The sequence below is a fragment of the Cannabis sativa genome, chromosome 2, assembly GCF_029168945.1.
Source record: "Cannabis sativa cultivar Pink pepper isolate KNU-18-1 chromosome 2, ASM2916894v1, whole genome shotgun sequence".
Classification (NCBI taxonomy): Eukaryota; Viridiplantae; Streptophyta; class Magnoliopsida; order Rosales; family Cannabaceae; genus Cannabis; species Cannabis sativa.
The window spans coordinates 50,825,044-50,842,186 of NC_083602.1; the positions used below are offsets into that span (position 1 = coordinate 50,825,044).

General features: G+C 34.4%; 2 protein-coding genes and 1 long non-coding RNA gene across 3 annotated transcripts; 1 reads left to right on the forward strand and 2 right to left on the reverse strand.

Annotated features, from left to right (window-relative positions):
• Positions 1-3,339: 3,339 nt before the first annotated feature.
• Positions 3,340-8,750, reverse strand: LOC115718648 (solute carrier family 40 member 3, chloroplastic). The gene is made up of 14 exons (XM_030647470.2): positions 8,153-8,750; positions 7,245-7,458; positions 7,084-7,147; positions 6,790-6,914; positions 6,610-6,699; positions 6,350-6,526; positions 6,170-6,244; positions 5,783-5,884; positions 5,512-5,629; positions 5,255-5,401; positions 4,653-4,759; positions 4,458-4,571; positions 3,700-4,001; positions 3,340-3,597 (listed from the first exon to the last, which is right to left on the reverse strand). The coding sequence occupies exons 1-13, from the start codon at positions 8,350-8,352 to the stop codon at positions 3,708-3,710; spliced, it is 1,827 nt and encodes a 608-aa protein (XP_030503330.2). The 5' UTR covers positions 8,353-8,750; the 3' UTR covers positions 3,340-3,597; positions 3,700-3,707.
• A 2,897-nt stretch (positions 8,751-11,647) lies between these two features.
• On the reverse strand, positions 11,648-12,868 carry LOC133033983 (uncharacterized). The gene is made up of 3 exons (XM_061109023.1): positions 12,608-12,868; positions 12,339-12,527; positions 11,648-12,237 (listed from the first exon to the last, which is right to left on the reverse strand). The coding sequence occupies exons 1-3, from the start codon at positions 12,859-12,861 to the stop codon at positions 12,132-12,134; spliced, it is 549 nt and encodes a 182-aa protein (XP_060965006.1). The 5' UTR covers positions 12,862-12,868; the 3' UTR covers positions 11,648-12,131.
• A 1,242-nt stretch (positions 12,869-14,110) lies between these two features.
• LOC133033984 (uncharacterized) lies at positions 14,111-15,025 on the forward strand. The gene is made up of 2 exons (XR_009685972.1): positions 14,111-14,319; positions 14,796-15,025. It is a non-coding gene; the product is annotated as an uncharacterized LOC133033984 (long non-coding RNA).
• Positions 15,026-17,143: the final 2,118 nt, after the last annotated feature.

The following is a 17,143-nucleotide window of genomic DNA, read 5'->3' on the forward strand; positions in this document are numbered from 1 at the left end:
AAAGAAAAAAAAAATATAGAAGAAAAGGGCAAAGAAATGCAAACACAAAAGCTTGTGTCCTTTTTTTCTTGCACTTGGGTCCCCTTTCTCGTTCTTTCCTCGATTTACTTTCTGCAATTAATTTCCTTCAAAAATGGCAGCTGCCATCATGTTGAAGAAGAAGGTGTACTTCCATGCTTTTTCTTTTGTTGTTGGGTAAATAGGGTACAAAATGACACCCTCAAAATAGAAGCTCAATCCTCTCCAATCTTGGCCCACTAAGTTTAGTCTTCTTCCTTCCACAGTAGCCAGCTGGCGTACTTTGAGTGACTGGTACATCATTGTTGATGTGGATAAGTGAAATTCATTTTTTAGACTTTTTCCACGTCACTTCCCAAACTGCCCAGAATGCTATAGCATTGCTTCAACATTTCCTTCCAGTTTTTCAGCTTTTGTTCCAACTTTCCTTTGCATCATTTCTTTTTTTTTTTCTAGCAAGTTAATTCTTTTACAAAAACACAATTAAAATAATAGTTTTTACAAGACTTAAAAGTTAGCTTACTAAATGTAAAATGAAACTAAAACTAATTAAAATTAAGCAAACAAACACATTTTCACTACTCTTCTCACAATAATTTTAGTTTAAAAGCATAAAAAATAACTTTATACCATAGAGTTATACATTTACTGCATTTGTTATGTTATTTTTTTTTTCCTAGCAAGCTTCTATTCTCTTTTTTTTTTTAGTCTTCTAGATTTCACCATTTCAATGGGAAGCAAGACTATTACGTCTTTCACATTTTGTGGTACATCCCACTCACTTTGGTGTTGCATTGTGTACAATGTTCATTCATAAGTTGCTAGCCAATTTTTCTTGGTGTAGTAATCCGAACAGTAACATGTTACGCGTGCATGTTCTCTCTTTGAAGTCTATTGTCCATGATTCTTTCATTCTAGTTACCTTAAACAAATATTCACTAGTTGATTTAATCTGTGTAATTTGAAACCAACATTTGCTAAACATACGAAATAACAGTGGAACAACCCAAAAACAACAATAGAAAAATTATGAGAGCCTCAGTATTATGTTTAAGAATTTAAAGTGCTCAAACAATAAATTAAAATAATTTCGAGATCTATGTTTGAGCATCATTTGTAATTTCGAATTTAAAAGAATTTAAGTGGGTTTAAGCTTCTAACCTTTTTGATCCGTTAATTTATATTATTGACGAAGCTTTTGGGTGTTGATTTGACGTTAATTTTAATGTTTCTGCTTCATCTCGTTAAAATTAATAGTTATTTTTCGGTCTCAAAATTCAATTAACTAATTCAATCCAATTACATTTAATGTTTTTTAAAAAATTATTTATATTTATTTATATATAATAAAAAATATTCAAAAAATAATAATAAAAAATTGTTGACAGTATTGTTGTTTCAATTATTTTTACTGTTTTTTTATGTTGAATTTATAACATTTGGATGTTTTGTATATTTATTTTCATAATTTTTTTTTTTATTTTATTAGTTGACATTATTGTTGTTTCAATTATTTTAAATTGTTAATTACATTAAACTTGAAAGGACGATATCTTTATAGAGTATTAAACTTAAATAAAAGATTAAATTTTACGTATTTTTTTCATTCAAATCATATATGTAATTGGATGTCCAATAATCCAATCTAATTAGTAATTAGATTGGATTGAATTTTGAGGTCTAGTTAGACTGAATTGGATCGGATGTCCAGCCTAACCTGAAACCCGAATCCAAAAAATCTGAACCCGGCATGCCAAATGTGCAGCTCTACAAATCACTACAAATAACCAATTTTTTTACTAAATTTTAATGTGATAAACTTTTTTCATTTCTTTTTTAAGTACAATTAGGAAATCTAACTATAAAAATACTTGTTTCTTTTGTTTCTAAAATGTTTTTTTTCTTAAAATAATATGAAGTGAAAATTGTAATTCCAGATTAGGAAATTGCAACCAACAATTAGAAAAATAATTACACGACATTTTTGTAAACAATTTTCACATACTAATTTGTAACTAAAAGACACATTGTCTTTAACAAAGATTTATGGAACTAATTTGTGAACTTACCCTAACATTTTTGTATCTAATGTTTATAGAAAATACTATATTAATGCATAAAACAACTAGTTAGATTTAGATCACATTGAAATTGTTCACAAAAGATACAATGTTTTCTTCTTCACTTGCAACTAAAATTGTTCACAAAAGATACATTGATAGACACATTATGTTATTATTTGGGACATCTTTTAGAGAATAGGATTGAAATAGCCTATTGAACACGTGTTACTTTCACTTTTTTATAAGGGTGCAACATGTATTTTGACACCTGAAATCATCTAAAATTTTCAGTAAATTTGTGACATATGAAAGTTTTTTCTATTATATTTAATATTTGGAACTTCGAAACTTATCATGCCAACCATTCATTTTCTCACCCACACACACAAACACATATATATAAATTTCAGCTGAATAAATTTCTGTTCAGAACGAAGCAAGACCTCAAATTTGATCTGGACAGCCAAAAAATCCAGATGCCATACTTCCTTTTCCATGTGAAATATCATTTTCATATTATAGTGCAGTAACATTAGCACTACGGGTGCACAAAATATGGACCAAACCATTTCACCCGACCAACCCAACTTATATTTTGTAATAAAGGATTATGTTAAGAGTAGACCATGCCTTATTAGGATGAAAAATGATAAATCATATAATTATAGGTTGATTATGAGTTGAGCACATTTTAACTCTATATAACCCAACTCAACTCATTTCGAGACGTTTCAAATTCGAAACAACTTTCATCTATAAAATATATTTTACATTCACAAAAAATATACAAATACATATTTTACATTTTAATAAATAAATTATATTATTATGATAATCTTAAAAAGTAAACTAACCACAATACATCACTAACATGTAGCCCACAGTCACCCTATACTACTACCAACAAGTTTAACGTGAAAATCAATCATTATTATTAAATTTGCTACCCTTACAATGATACCACCACCGCCTTAGATTTTTTTAAAGCACAATATTTGCTTGCACTGATATACACACATATAATTACATGTATTATTTTTCTTCTTGTATGCACTAGGTTAAATCATTTTATCATGTTTGTAATATAAATATTAAAACCTAAAATATTCATCTCAACCCAATAAACCCAATCCTTGTGCACCCCTAATTAGCACAAGGAGAAAAGAGAAGCTTAAGAAATATGGATCTTTCTTTTTCACTCTAATAAAAAACTTCATTGAAGAAATGTGCAGGTAAGTAAAGTTCAAAGAAAGCTTGGTTTGCTGAACAAATGGGATATTGAATTAATTTAAGCTTTACAAATGTTCTAACATGTTTGTACATACAAGTAGTCCTATATAAAGATTGTGTAGCGTGTGACATAATTTACAGCCAATCTACCGTATGAAAAAAAAGAAGAAAGAAAGTTACAAGGGATTCAGAAAGAAAGTATACCTTATGTGGGGGTGGCCCTTTTAAAAGGTATAGATAGCTCTATTATATGTTGTAGTGTATATCCAACAACAATGACCAAAAACTGCAGTTGATACAAGATTATGATCAAGTGATTATAAAAGAAAGAAATTACCCACATGTGATGAAATTTAATTAGTGTAAATGAAATAATAATTCCACTTACATGAATGGTTAAAACAAAGGGTCAAATGAGAAAAGAGTCCTTTGTTCTTGTGTTGGATTATGCATCCATCTGCAGTACATAAAAGCTGAGCCCACAACGGATAGAAGTGACAGCATTGCGAGATATCTGAAATGTGAGACATCATTGGCAATAATTGCAACCCCTAACATTGTAGACTCTGCCAAACTAGCAACAGCAACCTCTGTTGTCCCAATAAGATTGGCTTTCGAAGATGGTATCCCAGTTTGTAGAATCTGTGCAGCAACCACATCATATGACATGTGCCCCACTCTTGACAATACCTAAAGCAAAAAAAAATAAAAAATTGACAAAATGTTCTAAATCAATGTGCTACATACAGAAACAAGAACTAATTAACACAATAATAGAATGGAAAAATGCAATATGAGTAAATCTAATTAAGTTGTTTTCACTATAGAGAGGGAGTCCTTTCACAACTACAAGTACCCTTTTATTAAAGCACATGCCACTACAATTTGCAACTTTAAAGTAAACATTTGTCATGACAAGTTTACCCAAGAATAATTGAAGTTATAACCCATTGTAACATAATTAAACTATATATTATTATCCCATCAGAATAATTATTTAACCTCATCCCTCAAAATCCTGTGTAGTTACTAGTATGATGGTCACTATTCTATGGAACTTTACATTCATTTGTTTAGAGTACACACTAGTGAAAACTTTATCAATAATTGGGTTACCAAAAACAAGAAAGCCAGAAACAATCTTACAATCATGCACAAGAAGAAGAGCAGAGGACTATGCTGAGAAAGAGATCCGCTCCAATAAACAGCAACTGCTATGGTGAGAAGTGAAGCTTGAAATATCAATCCAAGCGCTCCTGCCTGGCGATTAGAATAATTTTATGAAAACTGAAAACACAATCCAAAACCATAGTAAAGTAGAAAGAAGAAAACATAGAGAACCTTTAAAATGCCAAGTCGCTTGATCAGGATTGCAGACACAAATGTAGCTGCAACACCCATAACCGCACATAGTCCACTAAAGCTCCCTATGATGGATGGATTAAGACCTGTCAAAGAATATAAATTCAGTTAAAAACTAGAGTCAAAAGATACATATGTACAAATAAAAAAGCTAAGGCTCAAGACTGAATTGCTATATAGAATCATTTATTGATGTTAATTCAAGAAGGAAGTATTTAGAAAAGAGAAGAAACATATAAATTCCCTTGTTGAGCCCCAGGGTAAAAGCATTAAGTAATAAATAACCACAGATCATAAGTGGCTGTATCGCATGCACAATGTAACAATACTCTATAAAATCCACTTTGTTATTTGAAATCATAAGCTTGTACTGGCATGTAATAGATAAATGTTAGATTACATCTCCAGTTCGAAGCTTCTCCATGTATTGTATATTATATTTGCTCATATAGAAAGATGATGTAAGCTTAATGTATAACCCAAAGTAGAATTGCCAAAACAAATTGGGGCCTGATATATGAAGAGGAACCAAGGCCATTCAATATAGTTGCATGTTATGGAAAAAGAAAAGAAAAAAATACCGTGCTGTGTTAAAAATGCTGTCATCATGCTTCCTGGAGTGAGAACAATATTGAAATATAGGAGCACATAGGCAAGGCTTGCAGGAAGAACAGGCTGCTGCATGTATTCCTTCCACCCTAGCTTGATAGCTTGCACACCTTTATCCACTGAGAATCCAGGAATCCAGTTAATAAAAGATAGCACCTATAAATATAGGTGTGAATTTATATATATATACACAGAGAGCGAGAGAGAGAGAGGATTTGAAAAGTTTTACCAATACTCTCAGCATTAGAATCAGCTTCATCAGTGAATGTTCTGGAACAAGTTGGTGAACATTTTGGGCGGTCAAGAACCCCAGCAGAGAGCTTGTTTGACAGCCATGTGAGGATTATCTGTAAAATATAATTTTATTGATAAAATAGAAATTAACACTCATTTTCCAACTGCATAGAAAAATAGACAGACAGAAAGAAAGAAGAAGCCACACACAAAAAGAAAAAAGAAAAAAAGAAGAAGAGAGAGAGAGTGACAAGGGAATCAATTACCGTAAATGGTAATGACCAAACCATTAAACCAGCAGCAAATTTTAAGCAGGTTACAGGACCATACTTAGAAAGAAGAATGCCAAACAATGATGCTCCAGCTATCTGCAACAACCACTGTGTAAGTCCATGAACTGAAATTCTTATGAAACAATTTTCAAAAAAGAAAAAAGTATTCGTATAGAACAGCGATAGCTATCATATCAGTTGAGAACGATACAATCTTAGGTAACAGCAAACATAGAAATATACAAGCCTAAACAGCATCAGTTATAATCTCTTCATTGAAAAATGCATGCAAACTTTAGGTCGACGAAGAGAAATATTAAGTAGCTATCAATATTTAAACAAATCTAAACATCCATACCTAAAGGAAAAAAACAGTCATACCTCACAGAGAAGATCAATTCGACTAAGGATTGCATTTGCTTGTGCAAGCGCAATAGGTCTATTGACTCCGGCTAACTGTCCACATAAGAGTTCAAGTTAAAGGCAAACTCATTTTGCAAGAGAACAAGATGTATCATAAATATTATATCTTAAAAGAAATAAGGATAACTCAGGCACTACCTGCACAACCCAATCACGTTCCATTGCAACCCCCAAAGCTACACCAGATAGCCTCTCAACAGCCCCAGCTAGTATTAGTGCAACAAACCAAGGCTGATGAAGCAGAGATGATCCAGAAGAAAAAGGAACAGAATGGGCATAAATAATCATTGTTGCAGATAACAATTGGGCAGCTGCCTGATAGGGACGAAAGTGTTAGCCTAGTATGAGGGCAGTGATAAATCGTATAGCATGAAGCTAAGACTCATTGATATAGTTACCTGGACAACATTTAAGCAATTATATGCAGGTACTCTAGGAAAATAATCCAGAAACTTCCCAACTAAAGGGCCTCCAATGATTATTGCAAGCTGTTAAAACATGGAGAAAACCTGTTAGACAGTATATTCTTCTTCCCCCTTTCTTATATGAGCAACTTCACATTATTATAAATAGTAGACCTTGGTGAAGAAACCCATGACTGCCACCGGCAGAAGGCTCGGATGTATCATTGCAATTGCAGAAGGCCAAGCAAAATTCCAAAGTTGTTCCACAAAATTTCCAGACAAACAGCTAGCGTATAAAGCTGAAAAATACATAATTCTTTGTCAAAAATGACTCCAAATGCAAACATTCTATAAAGTTAGCATAGAATAAGACTCAAATCAACTTATTTAAAAAAAGGTAATGCAATGAAATTATCTTAAATTAATTTATGACAAGCTTCAGTTGGGCCTTTTAGTTAAAATTCTTACCGTATAATCCCATTGGATGGGCGGGAGTTGCAGCAAGGGCATGTTGTTCCTCCTCTGATAAAACCTGAGAAGTAAACAGAAAGCATAAGTAACACAATGAGATGCAATAATAGCAAAACAATATTAGAGGAAAAGGTTAATGGACAAGCAGAAAAACGCACTGGAAGTGTTGTTAGCAGACAATCCACATAAGTGTCTTCAGTTAGTAAACTCAGAGGCTCAGCCTCAAGGATTTCAGAATTAAGATTAATGATTGGAACCGAACAATCAGGTTCAACAACTGACAATTCTTCTGAAGTTTCATCTTCGGTAGCAACATGGTTGCACTGTGTATCAGTGTTGGTCAATGAACACCTCGAGATGAAACCATCAACTCTGCAGTCCAGGAAAAGGGAGAATAGCAAATTTAATACCACCTCATCAGTAAAGCATAGTACGAAAAAGTTTATATGAACCTAACTAATCAAGCAAATCTATTAAAATTTATCGTCTATCCTGAGAGCATGCTAAGTTAATCCATGTGTGAACATGAGAAAGAGATGCTCCGGAAAACTAGACAATAAAGTTTTAACATTTGAAATAAAAACCCCTAACTCATATTATCAAGCAAATATTGATACTACATAAATGAGCATATTATGTCAATCAATCATACATCTGCAGTTTCTTGCAGGAAACCTAGTTCAACTTTGATAACCATTCATAAGTTTCAAGATAAGATTAGTGCTAATTACAACCTCTTTGTCGACAACCAGTTCAAAAACATATACCAAAGTATTTTCTTTTTCTAATTTTTTTTTTTCTGTTCGATATAGGTTACAATATCATCCCGTTAAATCTTTCAATTTTTTTTTTTTAAATAGTTTGCAATGCCGCTTGAAATTTTTTGAACAATCTAAGGAACTCTGTTATAGATACTGTATACGAACACCATTATATCTATTGAATTCACTTTATGAATAGCTTAACAATTGAATTCCGAACGAAACAACGTAATACTAGTAAAACACCTCAAAAGAATCCAAAACTCCAAATTCTACATTGCAAAGAATAGAAACGAAGTAAGTACCCATTAGAAGCAGATGATAAGTAACGGGAACTCAACCATCGGCGAGTAGTGAGACGATAGCGTAATCGAGAAAAATCCCCTTGCATTGGAAAAACGGAAGCTTTCCGTGCAGAAAAAGAGAAGGAACAAGTAGAAGATAGCAAGTGTGAAAGAGTGACCGTACAACCACCAGAAATTGTTGTAGCCATAGCCGTAGCCATTGTTGTTGATGATGTTGATGATGATGCTGCTTCTGCTTCAAGTTGAAGCTCCCAACCCTAAAGGACCAGTAAGATTCTAACCTAAACCTACTCATGCAGCTGACCCTTTCTGGTACTGAATTTCTGGGTTTGGTTCCTTAACTCCTCCCCTACGGCTTCAGAGCTCATGGCAAAGAAATGATGTCCATAGAAACAAGAAAAGTAGGGTTTTTTGAAGTGAAAATGTGGTGAAAGTAGAGAAATTGGTAAGGTAAGCTTATCCTTTCGATGATGGTGGTGGTGGGAGAGAACAGAGTCCGGCGTTGGGTTTGGGTTGGGGGGCGGACTATTCCATTCCATTATAATCCATGGGATTACGTGTGGGAGCCCCCAAACTCATCGTGTGGACTTAATCTCTCATGACGTGGACCATTCTACCTTTTGCTTATTTTTATTATTAGGGTAAATAAGTACTTAAAGTTTTAAGTTTGTAAATGGCATAATCCAATAATTATTTTTAGCGGTATAAGTACTCAATGTTTATAAAATTGTAACTTTTAAATGTTCATTTATTAAATTTAAAACGGAGTCTGTACTGACAAAACTGAAAAAAAAAAAATTACAGTTTTATAAATATTGGGTACTTATGCCGCTAAAAATAAACATTAAGTTTATGCTGCTTACAAACTTAAAACTTTAAGTACTTATGCCGCTATTTACCCTTATTATTATTATTATAAAGATGGTAAATAATCTCTAAGTGTGTTGCGGGTACATGTAGTGTGGTTTTTAACAATTTTTTTAAAACTAAAACTAATGATCTATACATTGTTTTTTTTTTAATTTTTTCAGACTATACTCGCACTGTTAAACTAAAAATTTGCGAAAATCGTTCCACAAAAAAGGGTGCGGTACGGTACGGTCTCTGCAATTTCTGCAGTTTAGACTATCACCAAATAATTAAACTATCACAAATACAACAAATTTTGAGTAACACTTATCAAAAATACCATAAGACTTGAAAATAAATATAAAAAAAAAGTTTCAAATTTCAACAAGACAATAATTAGTATTTAGTGGGCTTTAAATTGAGCCTTTATATATATAGACCTAAAAAAATATAAAAATTGGTATTTTTATAATATATGGTGCGGTGCGGTTTAAACTGCATATTAACAATTTAAAACCGTAAATTGCACCGCACCGCGCGGTTTAGGAAAAATTTAAATTGCAACCGAACTGTAAAAAATTTCAAATCGCATTTTTTTTGCAGTGCAGACGGTTTGAGCAGTTTAATGAACAACCCTAAATAATAGCATAAGGACTCAAAGTTTCAAGTTTTTAAGTAGCATAAACTCAATGTTTATTTTTAGCGGCATAAGTACTCAATGTTTGTAAAATTATAATTTTTCTCTAATTGTGCCAGTATTAATGTCTTAAACAAGCACATATAAGGCCTAGATTCTAAATCATTTGGTCTAGGTAGAAACATGTAGTATCGGTTACTTACAAATATTCTTTTAATAAATTTAAAACAAAGTATAAACTGATGAAACTAGAGTAAAATTACAATTTTACTATTATTGGATACTTATGCCGCTAAAAATAAATATTAAATTTATGTCGCTTACAAACTTAAAATTTTAAGTACTTATACTGTTGTTTATTTTAAAATATTAATAAATAATTAAAAAAAATATATAAATATAATTTTTTTTTTATGTTTTTTTCGAATAGGTAGGTTTTTTTCGATTAACATTGTAAAATAAAGAATAAAAATAATTACATGAAAGTGTACAAAAATAATACAATACTAATTATTTCACTTAGTTATAAAAAAAAAATTATTTCACTCAATTAAATTTAACATTTTCAACAGCATTAATTCAAATAACCAAACCTAACTAACACTCACCAACTCTACTCAAATTAAAATGCAATCAAACAACAAACGAAAAGACATTACATGGTCTAGTCAAAATGAAGCAACTTATGTAAAAATAATACATTTTAGCACAACAATATGTTTACCAACCTACTCCAAAATTTTCCAATAAACAATATATATGTTAAGTGATTTTTTTTTAATAAATTAGACAAATATCAAGTTCAGCCTCATTAAAACCTCAAAAGAAATATCTCAAAGAGAAAAAAAAAAATAAAGTACCAAATGTCATTGATAATTAGAATCAACTTGTACAATAGTTTCAAGATAAGAGGAATAAAGGTCATCACGGAAGAAAGGACTCGCTGAGCCGAGATCACTAACTAATACTAATATAATAGAAAAAAAATATATTTTCTGTATACTTTCCACGGTTCCGTTACTACCGTGAACTTTACGCAATCGATCGAATCATATAAAATGATACCTTTCACAATAATGCCTAAATGAGAATCAACACAACATTTAGCAATTATAGCATTAAAAACTCATAGACAAGCAGACTCAATGATCAATTCAGGTATCTCATTCTCAAACAAAGATGCAATCTTTGGAGAATGACAAAAGCATTTTGCCACATAACTAGAATAAGTGGTTGAGGAGGGCCACACAATCGAAAAGATAATCTTTCCTATCATGGTCACACAATACAGCTCTGACTCCCATCTTGTACAGTCACTCAGACAGATGACTGTATCAGTGTTGAATTTCAAATGCCTAGATAAGTGGCGGATCCCAAGTTAGAGAGAAATAGACACGACCGTCGACAGTAGTGGATCTCGTTCCTTATAATTGACCATGGCCACATCGTTCCCAATAATCAAAGGCCCAAGTCGTTAAGTCTAATAATGTAAAAAATTCAAGAAGCATAATACCGACACTACTACAAAAATTCCCTTTAGAGGCGGTTTTTAAGCCCTTTCAGCGTCGGTTTTCGCGAAATTCGCTACCGACGCTGATCCGGGTGACGCTAAAGGGTTTATATGAACCGACGCCATAGGTGCCCCTATGGCGTCGGTTATTAGCTAATAACCGACGCCATAGGGGTACCTATGGCGTCGGTTGCTAGCTAATAACCGACGCCATATGTGGCGTAGCAACCGACGCCATAGGTACGCGAATTTCAGTTTTTTCATTTTTTTTTAATTTAATTATATAATTTTAATTATATATTTATTAATTTATATATTATTTTATTTAATTTAAATTACATATTTATTTTTTAAAATGTAAATTAAATATTATTTAAATTTGGGTAAAATACATAATTTAATTTCATAAAAGTAATTAAATATTACACAACCACTAATGTAAAATTAGTTAAAAATATTAATAAGTTAATAAATCTAACTACAAGTTAATCTATAAAAATTACATCATGAAGAAAAATTCTTCGACCTTTCAACCTCAATCGTCACCGTGAATCACCGCCATCAATTGTTCGATCCACTTTCGCTGTAGTGGTAACAATTCTGTTTTTGGATCGTATTGCTTCTTACCCCCAAACTGTTAAAAAAATTAAAAATTTATATTAGTTTATGTATATGTATATTATATATTTGTTATTATAGAATTTATATACTATAATCAATAATTAAAACTTACAGCTTTTTGATCTTGTATGTAACGGCTGGGGTTGGCACGTGCGACGATGTCGGTGATATATTTCAAAACATAAAAATCGCATTCTTGGCTTTTAGGTTGTCTTGGACAGTTTGCTTGGTTAATTCCTTGCCACGAACCAAGATACTCATGTGCGTTCCCTATATACATGAATGTCCTGTTTGGGAAAATTATATTAGCATTTCAATTCGTTAGTTAATTTAAATTCGTTACATAAGAAGTCATTAAATTATTACCTTCCGATCATTTGTTCTATTACTTCGGGAATTGGGCGGCCACTTATAGGGTTTAAATGGATAATTTTCCTTGGCGTAACCACCACTAGCGTCCAATGCATCCTAGAAAATTATATTGGAATATAAGTAAGATAGTATAAAAATAATTTGAAGACATAATATAGAAATGAACAATTAGCACTAAAGAATTTAATAAAGTTTACCCGATATTCCAAGGAATAAAGAACATTTGGTGGTTGTTGTTCATTAATGATAACCAATTAGCCAATCGTCTTGCCGCATCGTCAAAAGACTGACTCTTTTCTTCATCGTTGATCCCATGCACTATGAGAAGCTCTGGGTCGTAAAACTTAAAAATTTTTCTCAGACCGTTGATGCTCTCCCATATGTGCCTGCCAAAAAAATTATTAGTGTCTTATAATAATTTAACTATAATTTGATATAAGGTTAATTAGATTAAAGAAGAGTATACATCATTCCAAACAGCATTCCCTGGTTGCCGATGTAGTCACACGTAGCAACCTGCTGCAAATCCTCTCCAGATAACGTGATCTGGGTACGCGGTGCAATGAATCCTCGGGGGACATGAATTGTGATTATATCACGTTTATCTTTGAGCCTCAGGAATTCATGAATCATCCATTTTAGCGAATTAGGGATCAACGCCATCTTCTCTTCCGTGAACAAGTCATCTTCCCGTGCACCACGGCCTTGTGGAGAAAGCATCGGAGCTTTCCCCGTTGACGCATCATGTAATACCCGGAATTAAGAAATGGATTAGCAAAACCCTAACTAGATAATTATGTATAATTGAGGAAATTATATTATTATATAATTTAATATATGTGATTTTATATGAATTTTAATATATTAAAGACCCCGTTGGTGAGCCAGGGGCATTTTGGTAATTATGACCCGAGAAGGGTAAATTGTTGAGATTAAATTAATTACGTGCTTAATAGAACTATATTATTATATAGTATACCTGTGTTGTCTTTTCAGGTGTGTTCTGACAGGTTAGCGCGGTATAGTCACAACCGGGAATTTCGGGTCGAACCGGTTCGGCCCGAAATGTAAATTGGATTGATAATTTGGCATTTTATTTGATGAATGATAATCTGAAATTTATTTGAAATTAATTGAGTATTGAAATGACTTATTTACCCTTGTGAGGGTGTAGGTGTGAATAATAAGCCATGAGGGCATTTTGGTCATTTCACCCCTAATTATTATGTTTGATTAAAATTGATTTTTGATGAAATGAAAAGCAATTTTCTGGTTTTGCTTTCCTCTTGGCCGACCCCTTCTCTCTCCCAAACCCTCTTATTATATGAAAGTTGAATTTGAAGAAAAGCTTGGTTCTTAGCTTGTTTTGGAGCTTTGAAGTTGTGAATTCTTGGTTTGAGTTTGAGGTAATTTCCTATGACTTTAATCTTGATTTTTACTTCTGAATTTGAGTGTTGTAAAAGCATAATTTTGTGCTAATGTTCTTGAGATTGCATGTGTAAAGGAATTGAAGTTAGTTTTGTTGAATTTGAGTATGTGATGCTTGAATCCTTGCTTGGGTGTTTGATTGAGCTCTAGATAAATTTTTAGGGTTATTTTCATGTCTTGAATTCAGATTTTTGAAAGTGTTTGCAGCTGGAAAATTGATTGAGTTGGTTGAGTTGAAGCTCAAGTTTTGAGCTTGAGTTCTTGTTGGAGAAGTTTGATTGTTGTGTTGTTGAATAATTTGAAATTAGGGGTTTACATGTTGGAATTGTTGTTTTAGCTTTCTGTTGTGATGATTCTTATCTGTAAGAAGTTAATTTTGGGTATGGATTGATTAAGGTTCGAATATATGGTAAAGTGGGCATGTTTAGACCTTAAAATCTGGTTTTCTGGGTTTTTCGAACCCAGTGGCCGCGGCTATAAAACCCAGCAGAGAGCCATCTTTTTCCTGAATTTGTTTTGGCCATAACTTTTGACTCGGGACTCCGTTTGGGACGTTCTTTATACCGTTGGAAAGCTCTTTTTGAGCTCTATGTGATTATCTGTATTTGAAATGCCATGAATTTATTTTATGAATGTGAAATCAGGGGTTAACCCTATTTGTGAAAATCCCGGATTGTGTGTGACTAGGATTACCGGCACCTGGTCAGGAGCACCCGGGGATTTGGAATCTCTACTATTGCGGGACAACAGGTAAGACAGTGATTAGCACGTAGAGTATGCGCAGTGGCGCTTATGTTGAGAATGATATGCATGAATGTTAAGTAACCGGGATTAGGGTTATTACCCTAATAGGAACGGTCTAATAGCCTAGGGTTATTACCCTAGTGATATATGTGTATAAATGCCATGCCATGTTAATTGAAATGAGATTTAAGGATTATGTGCTCAAGGCATAATCAGGTTGGACTCGGTACTCATAACCGAGATGAACCGCTTCTAAGGCCTTAATGTATTTAGACGTGTGAGAGTAACACGTGGGTCTACGTCACGTAGATTTAATTAGATGTGTGAGCGCAACACATAGGTCTACGCCACGTAGACATAATTGGGCATGATGAAATAATGATCAGGTCTGTGCTATACAGACATATGTGAATGAGCATAATATATTTGTTATGATTTATACTGTCTTGCTGGGCTTGGCTCACGAATGCTCTACTGTGCAGGAAAGGGTAAGGCATTAGCTGATCAGCCATGAGTTTCAGGAGCAGGGCGAAGAATGTACATGTTCATGCCACTTCAGACCAAGCGGGTTATGGGTCTAATAGTGTTGACTTTTGTATTCTGTTTTGCCGCTTAGGTCGGCTAGTAAGAAAGAACTTGTAATAAGTTTGTAAATATTTTTGGGATCCCAACTATTTTGAAAAGTTTTAAATATATTACAAGTTTATTTTCAGTCTGTTTAATATAAAAGTTTAAATTCTGCGCTATTTTAATTAGTAATCCCGGTTAGGGGATTAGGGCTTTATAAGTATTTTGGGTAGCGTGCCTAATTATTTAGGGCGTTACAATTTGGTATCAGAGCGCCAAGGTTTTTAAACTTCCTGTAGACCGGCCGAACATGTACATTCGTCGTCAGAGATATGCTCGACTCATGGTGCAGTAAGTATTGAGAGTAAATACTTGACTGTATGTGTGATCATCTGTTTACCGCTTTCCATTTTAGGCAGTATGCAAGCATCTAGAGTATGTATGTGTTATGTGATGCCATGCTATAAATGCTATTTGTTTATGTAAATATGTATGAGGTAAATAGATGAGTTAGGGTTTAAGGCAATAAGTGCGTAAGTGTGGTATTGGTGCTTAACTCGCTGGGGTTGTTGATTACAGGGGTACTAGTAATGGACCCTCCGCAATCATCTAGACCACAGGGCGAGCAAGTAGAGCCCGGGGTTACCCAAACCGATCCACCAAAGATCGCCTCCACCTCCGCAAAATCCGGGATAATGCGGGGGCCGTTAATGCTAATCCTCCTGCTGACTGGCAGCAGATGTTTCATGAAATGCGAAGTGTCATACTTCGTCAAGAGGAAGAGTTGCAACGTTTAAGGCAACAGGCTGCCCCAGTGAATCAAGGGTTACCACCAGCTCCTGTGCCAGTGGTGGGAACCAAGGGTATATTATGCCGCACCGGGACTCTGTGTTCGAGCGGTTTGTGAAGCTGCAACCTCCGGCTTTTCTGGGAGGCATTGATATTATTAAGGCCGATCAATGGATGAGCATTGTTACCCGTATCCTCGATAACATGGGGGTGACGGGAACTGAGAGGGTGAATTGTGCGGCCTTTATGTTTCAAGATCATGCTCGCGTATGGTGGGATATAGTGAATCAGACTCGAGATGTCAGTGTGATGACATGGGAAGAGTTCAAGAAACTTTTTGAAGAAAAGTTTTATAACGTTGCAGTGAGGACTTCACACCAAGAAGATTTTGTGAAGTTGACTCAGGGGAAAATGTCTGTGGCCGAATATACTCTGGAATTCGATCGGTTATCTAAATTTGCTGGTGATCTGGTGCCTACAGATTTTACCAGAAAGCAGAAATATGTTCGAGGACTAAATGCTACAATTAGTCGGGACTTGAAGATTACCACATCACATGACACTCTGTATAAGAGAGTGGTAGACTTGGCCTTAATTGCTGAGGAGGCCGAGCAGCAAGTAATGAAGGAGCAGGCTGCAAAGGATGCCGCCATGGCATCAAACCCTCCTGCTGGTGGTAATGTCAGTAAGGGGACCGACAGTGGCAACCCTGAGCACAAGCGGAAGGCTGAGGCTTCCGGAGCTTCAGGGGGAAATAGAAAGTTTCGGGGAAACAGAGGTGGCCGTCAGGGTCGCGGGTCCTCATTCCGATCATATCCAGAATGTTCTAAATGCAAGAAGCATCATCCTGGTGAGTGCCGAGCCAAGGCATGTTTCCAGTGTGGCATGGTGGGCCACTTTATCAGAGACTGTCCCCAAGCCAAGAGAGAAGAGCCTAAGAAGAATGTTGCTCAGAACCCGGGGCGACTTTTCACTATAACTCAAGCAGATGCTGATGCTAGTCCGTCAGTTGTGACAGGTCAGTTATCTATTAATGGTTGTGCTTATACTGTGTTATTTGATTCGGGAGCTACTCATTCATATGTATCGAGTAGAGTGATAGAAAGTTTACATAAGCCATGTGATATTTATGTTTCGGGGTTTGGAACCCTGTTACCCTCGGGAGACCTGATAATATCCACAAGGTGGATTCGGTCCTTGTCTTTTTGGATTGACGGCTGTGAGTTGACCGCCAATCTAATTGAGTTGCAATTATCTGATTTTGACATAATCCTGGGAATGGATTTTCTGTCTAAATATGGAGCGATGATTGACTGCAAACGGAAGATGGTGGTGTTTGAGCCCGACGGTGCTAACCCAGCGGTGTTCGTGGGTAAAGTTCAAGGGGCACGCATACCGAGAATATCACTGTTGAAAGCTAAAGACCTGATGGGTAGAGGTTGTCTAGGGTTCATAGTTACTACAGTGGACACTA

Coding starts and splice junctions, on each gene's coding strand:
- LOC133033983 (XM_061109023.1), bottom strand. CDS start 12,861: ATGCTTTCTCCACAAGGCCGTGGTGCACGGGAAGATGACTTGTTCACG. Junction 12,528..12,607: donor GGAATGCTGTTTGGAATGAT/GTATACTCTTCT, acceptor TTTTTTTGGCAG/GCACATATGGGAGAGCATCA. Junction 12,238..12,338: donor TTTATTCCTTGGAATATCGG/GTAAACTTTATT, acceptor ATAATTTTCTAG/GATGCATTGGACGCTAGTGG.
- LOC115718648 (XM_030647470.2), bottom strand. CDS start 8,352: ATGGCTACGGCTATGGCTACAACAATTTCTGGTGGTTGTACGGTCACT. Junction 6,527..6,609: donor ATTGCTTAAATGTTGTCCAG/GTAACTATATCA, acceptor CGTCCCTATCAG/GCAGCTGCCCAATTGTTATC. Junction 4,002..4,457: donor TCTTCTTCTTGTGCATGATT/GTAAGATTGTTT, acceptor TTTTTGCTTTAG/GTATTGTCAAGAGTGGGGCA.